The sequence below is a fragment of the Pteropus medius genome, unplaced genomic scaffold, assembly GCF_902729225.1.
Source record: "Pteropus medius unplaced genomic scaffold, Ma_sr-lr_union100, whole genome shotgun sequence".
Classification (NCBI taxonomy): domain Eukaryota; kingdom Metazoa; phylum Chordata; class Mammalia; order Chiroptera; family Pteropodidae; genus Pteropus; species Pteropus medius.
Window position 1 is genome coordinate 1,596,991 of NW_024349803.1, and position 20,527 is coordinate 1,617,517.

Consider the following 20,527-nt stretch of genomic DNA (forward strand, 5'->3'; position numbering starts at 1 on the left):
GGGTGGAACGGGACAGGAAGAACAGTGCGGGTGGTTTGAGAGTTCGAAAGCTCCTTCCAGAAAGGCAGAGGGGGCTGGTGGCCTGTTTCTGTCCTCTCAGTGCCCCTAGTCCTGTTCTGGGCCTCCTCTCCAAGCCCAGTGTCAACCCCTTCTGAGAACACAGGGACCAAGGCCCCCTGGCTTTTTGCGTAGGGGCTTCCTGCCTGAAAGGCGCTTGACCTTGACCCTCTGGATCAGGTGCTGACCAAGTCTGATATCGGCCCAGAATTGCAAATGGATAAACCAAATTCTGACTTGGAGAAAATTATACATGCAATTGCCTGCTACCTGGTGTAATATATTTCCATATAATGTTTACTCTCTCTCCCTCCTTTTTCTTACCAAAAGCAAGCCTGGAAACACGAGATGAGTGCTTCAAAGACGCCTCTGAATTCCATCATGACTGAGCTCTGCTGTTTGGTGTATTTGCTTTCCTCTTTCTTGGCTGTTCTATTCCTATCATCAGTGATCAACCTCACTGTCTTCTCCCCAGGTTTTTCAATTTCTAATACCAAATTGAAATCCTCTTTTATGACAATGTCTGTACAGAGCGAACTGCATCATGTGTCTCTATAAATTCACTATTTGATCTGCTCCAAGAAGGGCAGTGCCACTTGGAGGAAGCGGGGGTGGGTGTCCAAGTTTGGGCTGCAATCTGCTGCTTTTCCAAATGGGCGGGACTTCATTTCTTCCTTCGTTTATTCACTGTGCCCTCAGTCTGGGCTGCAGCTTCCTCGCCTCCCCCCTTTCATGTGGCCAACTCTTCACGTTACGGACTGCAGCTTAGGAGGTCACCTTCTCAAAAACGCTGTCCCCGACCATGCATCGTAGAGATTTCCCCTTTTCTTATCTCTCTTGGAATCCTGTTCTTTTCCTTCGTAGCACTGACTGCCTTTTGTAAGTATTCATCTATTTTACAAGTTACTGTTCTAGACATTTGGGGTACAGCAATGGGGAAAAAAGTATAAAAATCTCTGCCTTATGGAGCTTACCTGCCTCTTCCCTCTATTCACCAACTCAGCCCCTTTTGCTGCCCTCTGGCTGCCTGGTTGACCTTCTTTCTCGTCTCCCCACCCACTAGAGGTACATCCTGTGAAGGCTGATTATGTATTGTCGATCACTGTGCACCCAGAACTTAACACAGTGCCTGGAACATAGAGAATATTGTTTAGTGTGTGAGTTCAGCTGATATTTATTGCATGGAAAGTGTGCCAAATGCCATGCCCAGAGCTAAAGTTATAGCTTCCTGACCCATGGCCCTGCCCTTGAAGAACGAACAGTCAGGAGGGTACAGAAATAATTACAACGTAAATGATGAGGGCAAGGGAGGAGGTGTGAGCCTGACCATATAGCCTTTGGGGGAGCAGAGGAGGCTGCTCAGGCCTGGGAGGGGCAGAGAGGCTTCATGGAGGTTTCCCAAGCCAGACATGGAATCAGCTTGGATTCTGCCTCTCCCTCCCTACCCACCTCGCTAACCACCTCGTGTGGCTCCTCCTCCTTCCATACATGTGGCCAGCTCTGCTCTCCATCCCTTCTCTCACTGCCTTAGTCCACCCCTTGCCATTTCTCACCTGGATGGTAGCATCAGGCAAGATCTGGTCCCCTGCCTCTTCCTTCTATCTGTACTCAGCAAAGCAGTGCAAGATCGCTCAGAAATAAAAATATAATCATCTCCATGTCCTGTTCATTCTTTCCTGGCTTCCTAAAATCCACAGATTAATACCTTAACTCCTTGGCATGGCAGGACTGTTGTCTACCCCCTCCAATCCCAGCCTCACGTTTGGCCATCACTGACCTTGAGATTTATACACTCTAAAACTGAGTAACCTGCAGAGAGGCAGGATAGTATGACGGTGAAGAGAGAGAACTCTGGTGCTGGCAAGTCCTGGACCTAAATCCTGGCTCCGCACTAAGCAGTGAACCTTGAACTCATTTCTCATTCTCTCTGAGCCCTGGTTTTGTCATCTGTAAAATAGAAGTGGTAATAACAGCACCCATATTATAGGGTGGTTTTGAGGTTCTAATGAGCTTACATATATAAGACGATTGTCAAAATGTCCGGCACACGGCACGTAACCAGTAACCAGTGCGTGGTTCCTCATTGTCATTTTGTCCTGTGTTGGCAGAGCCCAGCCTGCTCTCATGTGGCTCTAACTTGGCACCTGCTGTCCTCTCTTCCCGAATGAACAACCCCTGCTTGTCTGCCAGACAAAGCATCATCTTTCAGTGTCAGCTCAAGTGCTTCTCAGCCTGAGATCTTCCTGTGAATTGTCCAGGCTGACCTAGGAGCCCTTTCTTTCTCACTCAGCCCCCTTGGACACTTTTCTGTTATCACTGCAGTGCTGCAGTTTTGGGCATATACTTCTCCCTGTTAAATGGAAAGTTTCTTGAAGACCAAGACAGTATTTTCGAAATGGCTCTACTTTCAGCTTCTAGTAGTGTCAAAGGCACAGAGGAGGCATTCAATAAATGTTTGAAGAATGATGAGAGGAAGATGGAGGGAAGGATAGAAGGAAAGAAATAGGAAGGTAGAAATGAAGGAAGAGGGTGTAGTATCTGGAGAATAGAAGTTCAATGTGACAGGAAGTGATGGTGAAGAGAGATGAGGCCAGAGAGCTGGTCTGAGGGAGATCATGGAGAGCCTGGTTCAAGGGCTGATAGATCATTTATGCTTTATATTACAGCATAAATTGTCAGTTTCTTAGAGCCGGGGATTTGATGATGTTTTCTAGAGAGCAGAAGGCATGTGTCTCTGGAACTAAGCACAGTCTTATGCATACTAAACACCACAGATCCATATTCAATCAACTCAAACTCCTGGTGAGTGACCAGGACATCTTTGGTGCATTAAGACGACCTGTGGGCATATACCTGGATCTCACAGATTGCCTTAGAACCACATCCCACTCCACTTTTCTACTTCTGATGATGGGAAGGGCATGAAGAGGCAAGAGCCACAGTGCACCTGTATGTATATCCCTGGATATGTGTGCACCCCTTTTTGCACACAGTTTTCACGAATAGGATGGAGGTGTGAGTGGATGAAACAGGTGACATTCTCCACTCTCCATCTCTTTCCTCTACAACGCTGTTGTGGGTATGTCACAGGCTGACAGAAGTTGGGGAAAGGGGCAAATATGGACATGTTGAGGATCTAGGTTGTCTCCAAGCTGTCTACATTAGCCCCAAACTGGAACTTGCTATTTGTAAAAGCCCACGTCTTTGGAGAGTATGTCTCATTGACAAATCATTTCCTGCCAAATTTTAATGATGCAGTGTCCTCTGCTGTTTGCCATCCCGCCCCCAGGAGACAGGACAGATGAGATGGCATGGGTCCCACTGGGCTTTCCCGAGAGGAGGCAGCTCTTGCCTGGATCCAGGTAAACTAGCTCCCAGTGCCTGAGAAAGCTTTAAGGGTGTCATGGAAACTCAATGAGTGTCTTAAGAACATGCTCGGTGCCATTCTTGGCTGAAGTTAGAAAGTTTGGCCTTCTAGGCTTATGGGATGAATTAAGAGGAAGCAGAAATGTCCTGAAAATAGTAGATTTGGGCTGACAATGGTCATGTGCTTGGCATTACGATAGGAGGAAAGGAGTGGTGTCAGTGATGCTGGACCGCTGCCCTTGGCTTCCTTTCCAGCCCAGCTCCAGCACCATCTTTCAGGAGGCTCACCTGTGCCCACCAGCAGAGTGCAGTTCTAGAGAATGGGGTGGAGGCACTGCCGGCAGAGGCCTGGTCTTGGCCATCTTCTCTTTATTTGCTCTCAAACTTTATTTCTGTGCAGGTTTTAGCTTCAATCTCTGCACATATCAGCTTCCTAAGACCACCTGTTCACCCTCTCAGGGATGTCTGACCGAATCCTTTTCATCCTTTAAGCAAGTCTCAGTTTCAGGCACCAGCTCCTCTAGGAAGCCCTCCCTGATGCCCTCAGAAAAGGCTAACGGCCCCTCTTTAATATTTCCCATCTTCTCACACTTCCTGGACTCTTATGAAGACAGACTATGATTTAGGGGGAGGCACAGACTGTCCTGTTGTCTTTGTGGCCACAATGTCTTAAACAGTGTCTGCAACATATAATAGAGGCTTGGGCAGTATTGAATAGCCAGGGGACTCCATTTGCAACATGAGTACCCTGGACTGTTGTGCATCCCTTCTGCATAATGCCCAGGGTCAAGATTCCAGCTCCTTCCTCCCCTGGGCTGGCCTCCTAGATTTAGCACTAGGCTGCCAGATCCCAGGCTCTGAGTCAGGAGGCAAGGAGACTCCTAGATTGATGCTAAAACTTGTTAGCAAGTTGTATGTAATTTTATAATGTTTCTGGTAAGTGCTAATTGCCTGTTCCTTAAATATTTCTTATTCTACTGGGAAGCAAAGCAATTGCAACTATGAATGCATTTCCTACAGCTGGCTGTCCCCACGGAGGGGACTGAGATATTGATGGAGCCTGAGTCTCCTCCCCCATCCTGCCTTGGGATTGTGACAAGCAGAACTAGAAGAATTTCTGGGAAATAAATCTCCCAATTTTCCCACTCAGGGAAGCTTCTCTCTACCTGAACTGGGGAAGAAGGGATGCTGTTGATGATGGGGCCAGGAATGCCTTGGGGAGGTCTTTGCCCTCAGGTGCCTCATGCCACCTGTGAAACATCTGTATCACAGCTACTTTCCCATTCCTGAGCCAAGATGTCTATGCTGTATGGAATTTGGCATGAGCTAGGATAAAAGGAGGGCTAAGCAGGAGTTAAGGCCTTGGGCCATGCGTGCAGGTTGGGAGAGGAGCTGCAGGACTGGAGAAGCAGGGAGGAGAGCAGGCTTTTAACCGAGCCAGGTGCTTCACTATACCAGTGTCCTCTCAAGCCCCCTGTGAGAAAAACGTTTTTCAGCCCCTCTTCACAGATGAGAAAACTCGGGCTCAGAGATGCAGATGGACAGGCTAAAGATCATGCACAGAGCCGATGGTAAAACTCTATTATAAACTGGCTTTGTCCAACCTCAAAACCAAGGGGACAATGGAGAAGGGGTGGGGTCTTGGCCCCTGAGCACTGAGAGATGGTAAAATGGGTGAAAAGGGGATTGAGAGGGTCCTGAGGAAGGGTGCTCGATTAAGTCTGTGTAAAAAGTCATTACAATGTAATTCTGCGAGCTTTTATGAGTCCACACTGTGTGCCAGGCTCTGGGCTGGGCCCTTCGGACTGGAGAGATTAATAAACCAGTTCTTAGCAAAGAATGGGTCCCACTTGGGACCAGGCTGGCAGTACCATGGAAGCCGGGATGCAAAATAACTGCCGCTTTACCTAAAAGCAATGAAATTTTCATTAAAGATTCAACAAACTAAAAGCTGGAATTGAATTCCTGGGAAGATCCACTAATGCTGAATGGAGTGAGGAGTGGAAAGAGGACCAAGAGAGTCAAGATAAGGAAAAGGCACTATCATTCGGTAGGCCGAGGCCTCAACCCACCCAGCAATGACAGAAGGAACTTCAGAAGGGCAGCTTGCGAAAAACAAGCGGAATCTGGGGCGAATTAGAGGAGAGGTGGGAGGGTGGGGAGGAGGTGGAGTGATAGCATGGGCGGGGCACTGTTCATCAAGATGCGGACCCGAGGGCAGGGGGTGTGGAGGTAGATGTGAAGAATTTGGTTTTGGATGGTGTTATAGGTTGAATGTTTCAGAAGCTGAAGCCCTGTCCCACGGTGTGAATGTATTTGGAGACGAGGCTTCTAAGGAGGTAATAAAGGTTAAGTGAGGTCATAAAGCTGGGATCCTGATCCTATAGAATTAGCGTGAACCAGAGAGATTGTTCTCTCTCTCCCTTCCACCCCCAGCCCTTGCCCTTTCCCCCATGTACATGCACCTAGGAAAGGCTATGTGAGATGGTAGCCATCTGCAAACCAGAGAGAGAGCCTGGACCAAAATCTGAATCAGCCGGAACGTTGATGTTGGACTTCTAGCTTAGAATTGTGAGAAAATAAATTTGTGCTTAAGTCACCCAGGCTACGGTATTTTGTTATGGCAGCCAGAGCAGAGCTTGGTTTGGCATGTCTGAGAGGAAAGCTATAAAAAAATGTGTCACAGGTGGATGGAAGTGCAAGTGGGGAACAGATTTGGAAGTCACTGGTGTTCACGTTGAGGTTGAAGCCATGAGAGTAGACGTGATCAACTGTGGAAGGTTCTAGACAAAGAGGATGGGAGGCTGAGGGCAGAGGCTGAGAAGTGCCTGCCCTGAAAGGCAGGGAGGAACCGTGCAGGAGATAAGCGGGGAGGCAGCAGCCAGAGCAGGGGAGGAGAACCAGGAGGCGGCAGGCGAGAGGACACAGTCCTATCAGATGCCAGGGAACTCGACTCCCCTCCTTTTCCACAACAGAGGGGACTCCTCACCGTGAAGGTGTGAGACCGATGTGTTCCGCCCCTCAAATAAAAGGTCAAAGGTGGACGGGACAGAAGGAAAAGGCAGGGCCATCCCGACATTTGATCCTTCACAAGTTCTTCCCCTCACTGGACAAGGTGCAAACTCTTCGTGAGGCCTCAAGGCTCTCAGTGACCTGGATCTGTCTCCTGCCACTTCTGCCCCCACACGGTACACCGTGGCCCCAGTGAATCATCCCATTTCTCAGCTGGTCTGGGGAGTGAGGGCCCTGTGTGGGGAGTGCAGGTGTAGGGCAGGGACCGAGACCAGGGGTCCATCAGAGCAAGCACAGGCCACCTGGCGGACAGGCAGGAAGCCACGTGTTTACCAGCAGAGGAGGACGCCCCCCGTGGAGGGTGGTGGTGGTGATCACAGAGGGTTGGGCGAAGAGGCACTTCAGTGGCCCCTGGGAGAAGGAGTCTCTGTGCCAGGCACCGTGCGAGGAGCTTTCTGCAATCTCATTTCACTTTCTTAACAATAATCCTATAAGGTCAGCACTATTATTTCCATTTTGAGATGGGAAATGAGGCCCAAGTTCACATAGCTGGGACCAAGCTGGATTCACCAGGTAGGGTTCAACTCCACAGTCCATTCCATCTACACAGGACCGGCTGCCTCTGTGCCCGAACCTATGTAGTCCCCTGCTGGTTAGCAATGTCTCTAAAGGCCCAGACTCCCTTCATAACTTGTTATGGGTCCAAGGAGAAGTCTTGCTGACACCTAGTCTGTGACCAGCAGTCATACAGTGTATGTTTTTAGACTGCATCTAACTTCCTTGGTATTGTAACCTCAGTATCCAGCACAGTCCAGGAGCTTAATCAATACTGGCTGAGTGAAATGGACACGAACTAATGAACAAAACCCCAACCTCTAGTAACAAGGAATCCGGGCCCATGATATATGGCCCATTTGATTGGGGTAAAGCTTTGGCTTCTATAAAGATTCAAAGAAATTGAAATTCTGTCACTTTGGGAGCTCTCCGTATAGGGGGTATATCATGGGCTTTGAAGCCAGAGGGACACAGGGTTGAATCTCGGCTCTGCCAGCTCCCAGCCTTGTGTGCGAACCTGGCAGGTAACTTCACCCTTCTGAACTTCCAATTCCTCATCTATAAAAGAGCAGCCATCACATAGCTACGAGATGAAGCAGTGCTTTTCAAACTAGTGTTTAGTTACAAATCTCCTCTTCAAAGAAGCCTTACAAGGAATAGAGGAAAACAGAGAAGAAATCGAGGCAGGGTCAGACCCTCCCTGCTAGGCATCCCCTATCCCACCTTGGTAGTCCCTGAGGGTACCCCAAGTCTTTGCATGACACCGAAAACCCCGAAATAGTGAACATAAAGCTTCTGGCACAGAGTAGGCTCTCAACAAAAGTATGTGCCTTTCTTTTCCAATGAAATCACATCAAACAAGTCTAACTCCTCTTTCTCACATAACAACCCTTCAGACATTTGAATACAGCTCTCAAGTCTTCTCTGAGTCCACTTTTCCCATGAATAAACATTCAGGGGGTTGTTAACCTTTCTCACTGGGCTTGACTTAAGTTTGCTCCTTACCCATCTGAGGCCCCCACATCAAAGCTCGATTCTCTGATGCACAATCAGAAGAGAATAAAGCACAACTAACTCCGTGGGATAAATTCTGGTAGCTAATTTTTTGAACCTTGCAACAGACTAGATCTTTGTCCCCACTTCACCTGATCCTAGTAATTTAGCCCGTAGCCCCTTCCCCATCGAGATCTTTCTGCATGCTGACTGGTATACTGACATCCCTTTCAAGCTCATGTTATTTATGTCTTATCCAAGCCATTGGTAAAATATGGACAGATTAAGGGCATGTGGATGACACAGGTTCGTTCCTCCCCACTTCTGGAAACGCTCACTGCTGAACATTTTTAGAAGTTCAGAAATGGGGAAACTTTAGAAACTTTGAGTCACGTCCATTTCCATTTTCAAAGTACGGTTGACTCTTGAACAACACGGGTTTGAACTACGCAGGTGCACTTATACGTGGATTTTTTTCAATAACTCCCTGTACAGTTTTCTGTCCACAGAGGCAGAGGGCCGACGGTATGCCATTTTATATAGGGACCTTGAGCAACCACAGATTTGGGTATCTGTGGGGTGTTCTGGAACCAATTCCTTGCAGATATGGAGGGACAACTTAAGTTTTGGGAAGAGTTATATGTGGATTTTTGACTGCGTAGTGGTTCGACACCCCCAACCCCACGTTGTTCAAGGGTCAACCGTCGTGTCAGAGTGGATCTGAATCAGAATTTCCTGATTTATCAGCTGGTGTTCTTTCCATTGCCCCACAGTTGCTTCTATGTAACTTTATACACCAGAGGAGCCCACACATCTAACTACCTATGTACTCACTCATGAGTCACTCACTCACTGCTTTGCAGTTTGAAATACTTCTTATTTTCACATTCTTTACCTATATGTCATCTTCCCAGTAGCCCTGTGACCTAGGTTGCATTATCATCTCCATTTCACAGAGGACGAAATGGAGCCCTAGAGACGTTCCCTGACCTGTCATGAAGCTAGAAAGTAACCTAACCAGGACTTGAACTGAGCCCTTGTCCCTCGGTAGGTGTTCTTCTGACTACTCGTTCTGTCTCACTTAGACACATACTTCCTATTCTTAGGACAGTAATTCGTTGTCCTTACCCCAGTGGGCATTGTTGTACGACAGCGTTAGTGCTGGAAATATGGGCTCTCCTCCTGTTATGAGTTGAATTGTGTCCCCAAAAAGATATGTTGAATCCTAACCCTTGGTACCTGTGAATGTGACACCTTATTTGGAAATAGGCTCTATGCAGAAGTAATCAAGTTAAGATGAGGTCATATCAGAGTAGGGCCCTTCATCCAATATGACTGGTGTCCTTATAATAAGGAGAGAAACACACAGGGACGTGTGCTAACAACAGAAGCAGAGACTAAAGTGCTGCAGCTACAAGCCAAAGAATGCCAAGGACTGCCGGAAAGGTCGCCATGGAAACTAGGAAGCAGCAAGGAAGGATTCTACCCACAATCTCAGAGGGAGCGTGGCCCTCCTGATACCTTGAATTTGGACTTGTAGCCTCCAGAACTGTGAGAGAATAAATTTATGTTGTTTTGAGCCATCCAGTTTGTGGTACTTCGTGAGAGCAGCTCTGGGACACTCATACACGTCCTGTCTCACTGCTAGAATGCCAGCCCCTTGCAACAAAGACCTGCATCTAATGCATCTGTTCCCTAGTGCTGGTCTAGGGTCAGATACCTAACAGGGCCTTACCAAATACGTGGGGGATGGCTTCTGCTCTCCTTTTTGTGGGGATCGGCATTAGCAGTCATTGGCCAATAGGCGGTTTGCAAGTGCACAGAATGGTGTTGATGGTGGTATTTCTTGGGCCACAGTCTACCATTCCCTTAATGCCTGGTCCCACCAAGAGATGGTCACCCTCATGTGTATACTCCTTGGGTCACCAATGGTGTCTGTCTCTAGCGCTGTGCACCCAGTCACTCATCACTTGGATACTCCAATAGGGTAGCTTGAGAAGCTACTATCTCCAGTCTAAAGATAGAAAATAAGCGAGGCCTTTTAAAGGTCTACACAAGCCAAGTAAGAATTGGGGATGAAACTGATGTTGTGCCTGGTGCTGTGTGTCTAACATTTTAAGTGATTTTTCCAAGATAATCCTCAAAACAATCTGAGAGACCCACTGGACAAAGAAGAAGCCTGGGGCTCAGAGAAGTCAAGAACTCCAACATCCCTAAGGAGAGGCAGCTAGTGCCAGCCAGAACAAGGATTCGAACCCAGGGCTCACTGACTCCAAATCCAGACCCCAAGCATCTGATTCCAGGGCAAGTTCATCGGCTCCCCAAGAGCAGTTACCTTCGTAAGAAGCCTTGAATCCCAGGGAGCTGCCGCTGCCATCAGTCTGGAAGAGGAGCCACATTTGATGGTTGGTGCTGACAATGAGATCCGGGACCGATGTACCTGTCAGGCTGCCAGGAGACAGAGGTTGAGAGGCATGCACCCCGCCATGGCACCCCAATAGAATAACTGCCCGACTTACAACATCAACATCTAAAGGTAGGGGACGACCCACTTGGGCAAATTCTGCGCCCCACAGTGCTTCTGACACTGAAGCCCAAGTGCATGTCCTCTGTGTGCTGGAAGACTCAGCACCTCTCCCCTTCGGCCACAGGCAGACCTTGAATCTCAACTGCGACTCCATAGCCCAGACCCCTGGGCTCGCAATAGAGATCTGTGTCCTTGCTGACTCAGGGGACAGGGCTACCTGGATCCTGATCTACTCCTGCAATCTTCAATCTCTTGTGTGAACTTACTGCAGAAAAGACACAGGCAGAAACCCATTTCCCTGGTTGAACCCAGCCATCTGTTCATTGAGACACCTCCTCCTGTTCCACTTTGAGAAGTGAGACTTAAAGTGCAGCTGTCACCCTAGGGCCATATTCTTCTGAAGAAGACAGTTTGAGCATGGAGAAGCTTCTGATGCAACCCACATTTACCAGGTACCTACTCAAATGAGACAACTTTCCATCCATTATCTCATTTAATGCCCCCAGTAGGCCAGTGAGGTGGGGGCTGTATTATCCCCAGTGCACAGATGAGAAGACAAAGGTGCGAAATGGCAGTGGCTTTCCAGAGGTCAGCTTACTGGAGAGTGGCAGAGCCAGAGTCCTCTGCATGGGCTGGGGTTTCTTTCCCAAAGAAACCTGGCTTCCTCTTGCTGTGGAGACCAGGCAAATCACCAGCACAGTTGGGGACTGGTGAGTTGTGGAGGGGTGATTCGATTAATGGGTCTGCTCTACTCTGGGGTCTCAAAGCTGGGGAGGGAGGGTTGAGTGGCTGTACAGAGATGCTCATCACACCATGAGCACTATGGGGCTAGAACTGGAACAGACCACCGAGGATATACCAGCCTGACCTGTGTTACATGTCTGGGCTAGAAGCACTGACATACTGTAATGGGTAAAGACTGAGGCCAGGCCACGGCTGGCTCCTGACTCCAGGGTGGCAGGGAGCAAGGGAGAAGGCCAAAGCCTCTGCTTTTCCTGTTCGACCCAGTTGGGACAACAAAGAAGCCTGGCCATTTTGCATGTATTTCCCTGAAGGGTTGAGACTGATGTTGGCCTAAAGAGATCTGGAAGGGAGGGGGTGAAAGAGCTCCTGTGCTGCTGCAGAATTTGTTGGGAGCTCACTCACACTAGACTGGTCCTGAGACCCAGGTACAAACGCTGCCTCCACCTTTCTTTGCTGTGGGACCTTGGACAAATGGCTGAGTCTATCTGAGCTTTTCTACTGCATGTTAAGTGAGGGGATTGGGCTACATGGTCCCCAAGAATCTTTTCGGTTCTGCTGTTGTAAGGTTCTCTCTATGGCAAAGCACACTGGTGTTGCAGGAGGAGACAAAGCTGGGATCCTGGCTTCTTGGGCACACTAAACTTACAGCGTACAGGTCACCAAACCAGGGCAAGTGAGTAATGGGGATGCACCAAGAGGAAGGGAGAGGTGGGTGCGATGGCTAATTTGATGTTGTAAACTTGCTTGGGCCCTAGGGTGCCCAGGTATATGGTCAAACATTATTCTGGGTGTGTCTGCGGTTTTGAATGAGATTAACACTTAAATGGTAGACTGAGTAAGCAGATTGCTTCCCAATCAAAGGCCTGAATTAAACAAAAAGGCTGACTCTCCTCTGAGTAAAAGAGAATTCTTCCTGCCTGCCAGAATTCCAGCGGGAACACTGGCTTATTTTTTTTCCTGCCTTGGACTTGAACTGAAACATCAGCTCTTCCTGGGTCTTGAGCCTGCTGGCATTCACACTGGAACTACATCACCCATCTCCTGGGTCTCCAGTTTGCCGACTCACCCTGTAGATCCTGGGACTTGTCAGCCTCAATAACCGTGTAAGCCAATTCCTTATAATAGATCCCTTTCTCTATATATACACTTTGTTGGCTCTGCTTCTCTGGAGAAGCCTGATTAATACAGTGGAATAGGTAGGGGGTAGACACCCAAAGGGTAGACACCCTTCAGGCTCACATTCCATTCCTTTCTCCTGAGAGACCCCAGGTCCCAGGCATGTCAGCTGACTCAGTGAGTAACATCATGAGTCCTTTAACTATCCTGTTAGAATCTTCTCCAGGTAGGTGTGGAGAAAGCGTGGGAAGCTCCCCAGAACAGAAAAGCTCCAAGACAAGTCAGCTATTACCGAATAGCCTTTTTTCATTCACCATTAGAACCACAGTGTGTTTGCCTGGAGCAAGCCTGGCTGGGAGGGGGTATGGCATGGGGTACTGTCCTTCACTGAAATCAAAAGATATGAAGTCAAGTGCTGGTTCTGCCACCAACCATCTTAGCAACCACTGGGCCTCAGTTTCCCCACCTGTTAAATGGAGATAATAATGCCTTTCTCACAGGGCTGTGGTAGAAATTAAGTGAGGTAACTGATGTGAGACTTCCCATCACAGAGCCCGGGCACATAGTAGGTGCTCAATGTATGTGAAAATCCACTCCTTCTGGGCAGGGGAGAAGGATGAGGTCATGCCTGTCTGTCGCTCTGTGCCACATGCACTGAACAAGAGCATTATCTTGCTTCATGTCAGGCTAATGGTGGTGGGTGAAAGAGGAGCTAAATGGCCCCCAGGAGCCAAGACCCAACATAATAGAGATATCCTCTCCTTTGACTAGACTGTGTCATATTAGCCTTTCTGGGCTCCGAAAATGTGGCTACTATATCTATGTCATCTCAACTCCTTGGAACCACCTGCTTCCCAGAGAGTTCTGGGTATCCAGGGACGTTAGCAAAAACACTTTCATTGTCTCTGTCTGAAGTCAGACTGTCACAGATGTACTCAGCCATGAGGAAAAACTGTTGGGTGGCAGAAGCAGGGTCTGTGTAGAAGCAGACAGCCAGGTGGAACGCTCCAGGCATAGACACAAAACCTCTATCTCCCTGCTCCCTAAGAGATTGCTCATTCTGTACTCTTTTCCCATGACTTCCTAGTGAGAATTTGGTCCAGTGCTCTGTTTCCTTTGGTTGGATTAGAGAGAGGAGAAGGGATTGTTGCTGAAACTAGGAGCACTGTGGGATACCTATTCTGGTTGCTGTGTGGTCTGGGGGACCAGGCAGGAGCCAGCAAGCTGATCCCACCACCACCAGCCCAGGTACGCAGGTTCCCACCCTCCCAACCATACGCTCTGCTTCACTTACATGTAGAGAACCGTCTTCTGGTCCCCATCCTGCCCACCATCCCCGACCGTCAGGGTATCATAGCCCCTCTCCAAGTCAAACTCCTCGAAGGCCAACTTGATCACCTAGGGAGAGAGCATGGGATTAGGGGCCAGGTAGGGGCTGCCAGGAGAGACTTTCAGAGTCTTGAGGATAGTAAGAAGTTTCCTTGTTATGTCCTGAGGCCCAGAGTCCCCATGACACCATTCCACATGATTCTCAATCCAAACTAAGCATTTCCATGCCACCTTTTTGAGTGTGAACTATTTCTCTCCAGGTCATACAGTCTCTGGGGTCCCCTGATGTTTTCCAAAAATGTTCATGGCACATCTGCTCAATTCTGGGGGTTGTCACGGCAACACCAGGCACATCTGGCCAACTCCGAGATGTTAGACTCTTTCTTCACGCTTTAATGCACAGAAATCCCCGTGAGCTCGGTGGCAATTTTTCAGGCCACATGTGGAATCTTAGCTATCTTGCCCCCAGGGACCTGCAGACATCTCTCTCAGCCTCTTCTCTGCTTGCTTTTCTCCATCCTCTTTGTTTATTTGTTGAATAAATGAATTTTTCAGGAAGGAATTTTGACAAGATTCTTCTCTCTTAACTTGTCGTCGTCTTGCCTTCCACAAATATTTACTAAGCACTCACCATATGCCAGGCTAGGAGGTGGGGTTTCAACAGTGAGCACAACACTGTCCCTGCCCTCAGTGAGCAGGGGAGACCAGAAAAGCAAACCGATAACCACAACACATGGTGATGAACACTATGACGGGGGCTGGTGGGAGCACAGAGGAGCCGGTGGCTCGCTGTCCTGTGGTGGTAGCAGGAGGCGAGGCTCTTTGTGATGGTGGGGTTTGAGAATTCTGAAGGATGTGGAAGGCTGGCCAACAAAGTTGGGATGCTAAGAGAGGGCGGAAGACATTCTGAGGAGTCAGATGCACAAGGCTTGAGCTGTGGCAGACATGGAACATTCCAGAACAAGTGGTCATTCAGCGTCTGCCAATGGCAGGTCCACAAACTGAGCATAACTGCTTGTTGCCACACTTAGGGGAGAGGGTGGACAATGTGATTGGGCCTTCAGTGCAAGGAGGTGACTCAAGAAGGGCCAGAACTTGAAAAGTTTGCCTGGAGTGAGGTCTAGAGGGTCTTATAACTCTGCCCCTAAGGGTTGGGGTTCATCCTGAGGGAGGAGAAGTGGAGGGGTTTTAAACAGCGGGTGGCAGGATACATAGGTTTTTGAGAAAACATCGGCCTGGCTGCTCACGTGGAAACTGATGTGGTAGGAGTGAGGCCGGAGATGGTGAGGGCGGTGCCAGGCTTCTGCAGTGGTCTAGGTGAGCGATGAAGGAGGACAATGGAGATGGAACGGAGACGCAGGTCTGAGCCATACTGAGAGCTCTGTGACTGGGTGGATGTGGGGACTAAGGAGAGGGAGGGATCACTGGTTAGGATGGCTTGCGGGTTTCCGGTTTGGGCAACTGCATGGGTGGTGGTGCCATTCACGAAGACAGGACACACAGAAGCACCACTCCCAATGTCTAATCTGCATCTCTTCCTGCCTGTGTCAGTGTGATGAAGATCTTTAGTCTCCCAGTGGGGAGGTCGAAGGTACTCCTTTGTCTCTATTCTATGACCTAAGGAGTAGAGAATTCCTGTGGATAGTTTTTCCTAGTTATGCACGTTTCCTCTTTCCAAACCAAACAGCCCAGCACCCATGTACTGCCAGCGTGCTAGCATAGCCTTGCCCAAGGTGCCTTCAGATGTCTGAGAAGCACACTGCCACTGCGCTCATTCATTAGCCCGGGTACCATCTATGTGGGACCTCTGCACTGCATGGGCAATAGGACACAGGAGGAGGTGAGTGCCACTGGCTGGAAGAAAGGCTAAAGCAGGTTTCCTGAAGGTAAGAAGCCCAGGCTGTTTGGGAAATAAACTGAGTTCAATAAATGGATAAAGAAGGGAAAGCAGCCCAGGCAGAGGAAGGAGCAGGTGCATGGATGGGCAAAGGCGTGGAAGGACCGGCTTGTCTAGAGACTCCTAGCTGATCTTGAGCTGTTTAACGGGGTGGGGAAGTGGGGGAGTGAGGGGAGGGAAGGGGAAGGAGCCAGGAAAGGAGGGGCTGTCTGTCATGCTAAGGAGTTGGGCTTTGTCCGAAAGATAAGGGGGAGTTATGGAAGAATTATAAGCAAAGGCGTGACATGAGATTTCTGTTGTAGGAGCAACAGCATTGAGGGATAGTGGAAAACCAGGAGACTGATCTCTGGGCTGTAGCGATGCTGTAGGTGAGGGAGCATGTGGGCCTTGGCAGGCAGTGGTTGCGGCTGTTAGAAAAGGGGATGAAATGTAACTGTCACCAGCGAGTGGGGATGCCGCATCCCTGCTGGTTTTCCCATGTTCCCTGATGGCCAATGTCATCATCATGAGGTCATCTTCTCAGGCTGGAATGTTTTTCATCTCCTACCCTCCCAGTCCTGCCCTGTAGAATGACACACAAGGAGGGGCCCTTGGCATCTGCTCCCTGCTGCCTTCCCAGTCTGTGTAACTACCTGAGTTCCTGTGTGACACCCCTTCATGTCGGTCCATGACGCCGAGTTGCACAGATTCCTCCCCCTCCTCCTGGCTCCCTCAGTAATGTGTCCTTGAGCGTCTCTTCTTCACGTGTCCTCTGAGGACCCTTCCTCTCTCCTCTGTGTCAGCACTTACCTGCTGTACTGTGAGTGATCTGTGTGCCTGGTCCTCCACTACACCACGAACTATCTGGAGGGCAAGGGCCAGGTCTCACTGTCTCTGTACTGCCAGTGCCTGTCAGCATGCCAAGGGCTCAGATAGTGTTGAATGGGAGAACATTTTTCAAACCTTTCCTGATTCTCCAGCATGGACTGATTGTTAGGCTCTTGGATCCCTCACAGAAATTATTATGTAGAACAAAGGTCGGCAAACTGTTCCTGTAAAGGGCCAGATAGTAAATGTTTTCCCCTGCGCAGACCATATGTCTGTTGCAACTGCCCACCTTGGCTGTTGCAGAGTGAACACAGACATACTCAATCTGTACGTGAATGGGGGTGGCTGGGTTCCAATAAAACTTTATTTATGACAACAAGCAACAAGGTAGATTTAGGCCCACAGGCAGCAGTTTGCCAACCCCTGGTCTAGAAAATTCTTTGAGACACTTAACCACAGTTTTGATCATCTTCTCTTGTGAGATTTCTTAACTATAAGAGCTGACACCTACAATGGGCTCGATCCTGTTCTGAGGACTTTACATACATAAATTCATGCAGAGCTTACAATGACGAGGGCTACAATGAATACCTCCATTTCATAAATGGAAAACTCAGACACAGAGACGTCAGGCAACTTGCCTAGGATCACACAGCTAACTGGTAGAACTAGGACTCACCAGGCAGCCAGAGGCCAGGCACTTTGCCACTCTGCTCTACCACCTCATAGTGTCCCAGCGAAGTCTCAGGTCTACGAGGTAGGGAGCATGACTGATCCTTTCAAACCTTTCCTAAGCTCTTTATCTGGATCTCAGCAGCTCAGCAAAGACTTGCTGTATATAAAATACTGAAAGCCCAGCAGTGCCTTCTGCAGGAGGAGGGGCCTGGCCTCTGAGGGACTAAGGGTCCTTGCTACACTTTCTTGCCACCCTAGGGCAGAGGGCATTGGCTTAGCATGCCACCTCCAAAAAAGGGAGCATATGATTACTAGGCCTATAATGGGAAAACATTGCTTTGAAGGCCAGAAACCAGAGCCATAAAATGATTCACGTCATTGGTTAGAGCAGCCATTGATGTGAACTGCATTTTAGAACATCTGACCCTAACATAGGAGCTAATTATACCAAGTAGATGGTACACCACACACGACATTGCAGCTTTGGGATGGGTCCCAGTGCACAATGTACTGATGCTCTCCCCCATACTCTTTGGCCATTGTTTAAAGACAGGATCCTATAATGAATCATTAACTAATGTGCGGATCAATTAGGCTCATAAAATGTCTTTCTGAGGCAGGAGAGTAGCAACTCTTGAAACAAGCATGATCAAAGGACATTTGTATATGGTTCAGACACCCAATTTACACCCGTTAGATAAATGAATAAACAAACCCATCATCTAGGACATAATTACTGAGCACCTGCTACGTTCCAAGCACCGAGCTAGATGCTTCCTGTGTTATCTCACTGGTCTGATAATTGAGAGCAGAATCTAAACGCCAAGGGTACAGTGCAGTGAGTGCTGGAGGATCACAAAGAAGGGAGAGATGAAAGGTGGTCACAAGGAGGAGGCATAGACGCGCTGGCCCTCGCAGGACGAAGGGTATTGTTCAGGAAATGTGGTGATGAGTGAACAGAGGAACGAGGAGCAGGGAGGGCAGTCAGGCAGGGGAGCGGAGGGAAGAGAGCAGCCCTGGCTGAGTCTGCACTTGGCTTTTGCCTGGCAGACCAGAGCAAGCAGTGCAGACTATTTGATGGTGAAGATGAGGGGAGGCTACAATTCAGCATGAAGGGAAGGCTGGAGGCAGAGAGACCTGCCAGGAGTGGGTACAGGGTCCGGAAGTAGGAGGGGGCTTAGGGGAGCCTGAGTTGGTGTTCACTGTAGAGGGGAAGAGGCGGGAGGGAGTCCTGGTGACTATACCTGTCAGCACTCAGCCACCTTTCCCGAGAACTGTGGGGTTAAAGTTAGGATTTAGGGTTAGGGTTAGCGTCAGGGTGGATGGGAGCCGGACCATGGAAGATGCTCACTCTGGGTTCCAGAGGACATTTGTCGCTTCTTGAGCACCATCCAGGACCAGTTAAGGGAGAAGGATCCCAGTCCTTCAAGCCTGTGCCCAATGTCTTGGTGAGGCTGCAGAGGATCTGACAGCTGATGGACATTTTGAGGGAAGCTGGAGCCCTAAGAAACCTAGACCGAGGTTGTTTTGTCTCATCCCTCCATTTCTACCACAGCCTCCTAGCCAAGCTCCCTGTCTCTGCTGCCCTTCCTTCACTCTGCACCAAAAACTCTGTGCCCCATGCTCCCTTAGAGCAGGAGTTGGATAACTAGGGCGCTTGGGCCAAATCTGGCCTATGGCCCATTTTTGAATGGACCCTTGAGTTAAGAAGCACTCTTAAACTTTTAAAGGGTTAAAAAATAAATAAAGCACTACAAAGAAAAATGTACAACACAATCTTTACATGGTCCTCAAAGCCTAAAATATTTATTATATGGCTCTTCATAGAAAAATTTTGCTGACCTCTGGCCTAGAGCAATGGCATCCAATCTGGGTTCTCAGGCACCTCAGGGTCCCATAGATGGGTACTTCACGGGCCACCAGTAAAGGTGGAGAGAGAGCCAGAGTTGGCTACTTGTTTTGGGATTCTGTGACTGACATAGGTAGAGGTTTACTAATGTCCCTCCCTCTGTTTACTCGTCCTTAATAGAACCCTGACTTTGGGTAATGTACCCAGCTCTCTGAGCTAAGGATGGTTAAATAACAGGATTCTGGGCAATGAGATGATCTGAGGAATCCTCTGGGCATTTTCCTGCCTTTCTCCTTGCTTTCCTGGGATACAGATGTGAGGACAGAGGTGGAGCAGCCTTCTTGTGCTTATGAGACAAGAGTCACACAAGAAGAATGGCAGAGGGAAAAATAAAAGGTGCTTGATACAGGGTTGGATACTAAACCAGCCCTGGACTCTCTACCTCTGGACCTCTGGTATGTAGAGAAAACAAACTGTTTTGTTTAAGCTTCTGTTGAGTTTTCTGCAAATCATAGCCAGTTGTAAGCTAATGACTACTGGTTCTGAAGAAAGGCTTTAGTCGCCACAAAAAATAGTTTGCTAACACTTGACCCTCAGGATGAAGTTGAACATCTTAGAAACCCTGGGCTTTACATGGCCTGCCCCTTCCCCGCTACTTAGAGCCCCCTCCACAACACCAGACTCCAGTCTTACTCCCCCTATTCCTTCTTAGAGCACTTCTCTGAGCTCTGAACTCCGGAGGGCTGCCCTTGGCCCACCCAGCCTTGGTTAACTAATGCTGCTGTCAGTTTAACTATTACCTCATGAAAGGAAAGGAACTCCCTTTTCCTGGGCTCGGCCTGCATGGTGATTCCTTCGCTGGGAGGGCCCAAGGTAGGGCTGGAGAATTGGCTCTTGGGGTGGGCAGGAGGGGAGACTGGTGGGAAGGCTGATGTGGACCCTCAGGAATTCAAGCAGATAAGCCTCTAGCACCTCTGAGAAAGGGTTTTTTTTCTTTTTTTTAAATTGAGGTATAATTGACATGTAACATTATATTAGTTCCAGGTGTACAATATAATGATTCAATATTTGTATACACTCAATATGTCTAGTTTCCCCATCATCATATAAAGCTACAAAATATGTAACACAATATTATTGACTATATTCGCCATGCTGTACATTACATTCCCATGACTTATTTATTATATGACTATAAGTTTGACCCTGTTCCCCCATTACATCCACCCCTCAAGCCTGCAACTCCCCACCCCTCTGGCAACCATAAATCTGTTCTCGGCATCTATACGTTTTGTTTCATTTTGCTTGTTCATGTGTTTTGTTTTTTAGATTCTACACATAAGTGAAAGCATACAGTATTTATCTTTCTCAGACTAATTTCACTTAGCATAATACTCTCAAGGTCCATCCATGTTGCTGCAAATGGCAAGATTTCATCCTTTTTTATGGCTGAGTAGTATTCCATTATTCCATTGTATATATGTACCACATCTTCTTCATCCATTAATCTATCAATAGACATTTACGTTGTTTCCATATCTTGGCTATTGTGAATAATCTGCAGTGAACATCAGGGTACATATATCTTTTCAAATTAGTG

At 48.5% G+C, this 20,527-nt stretch overlaps 1 protein-coding gene across 7 annotated transcripts in view; it reads right to left on the bottom strand.

Annotated features, from left to right (window-relative positions):
* CSMD2 (CUB and Sushi multiple domains 2) overlaps positions 1–20,527 on the bottom strand; it is a 545,384-nt gene that overhangs the window by 221,213 nt on the left and 303,644 nt on the right. For 6 of the 7 annotated variants that reach the window (XM_039837028.1, XM_039837026.1, XM_039837027.1 and 3 more), the window contains 2 exons: positions 13,665–13,768; positions 10,319–10,431 (listed from right to left, as the gene is read on the bottom strand). The exons of the other annotated variant lie outside the window; for it this stretch is intronic. In XM_039837028.1, coding sequence (XP_039692962.1) covers positions 10,319–10,431; positions 13,665–13,768 — 217 coding nt within the window. The remainder of the gene's footprint in view (positions 1–10,318; positions 10,432–13,664; positions 13,769–20,527) is intronic. 7 annotated transcript variants of the gene reach the window in all.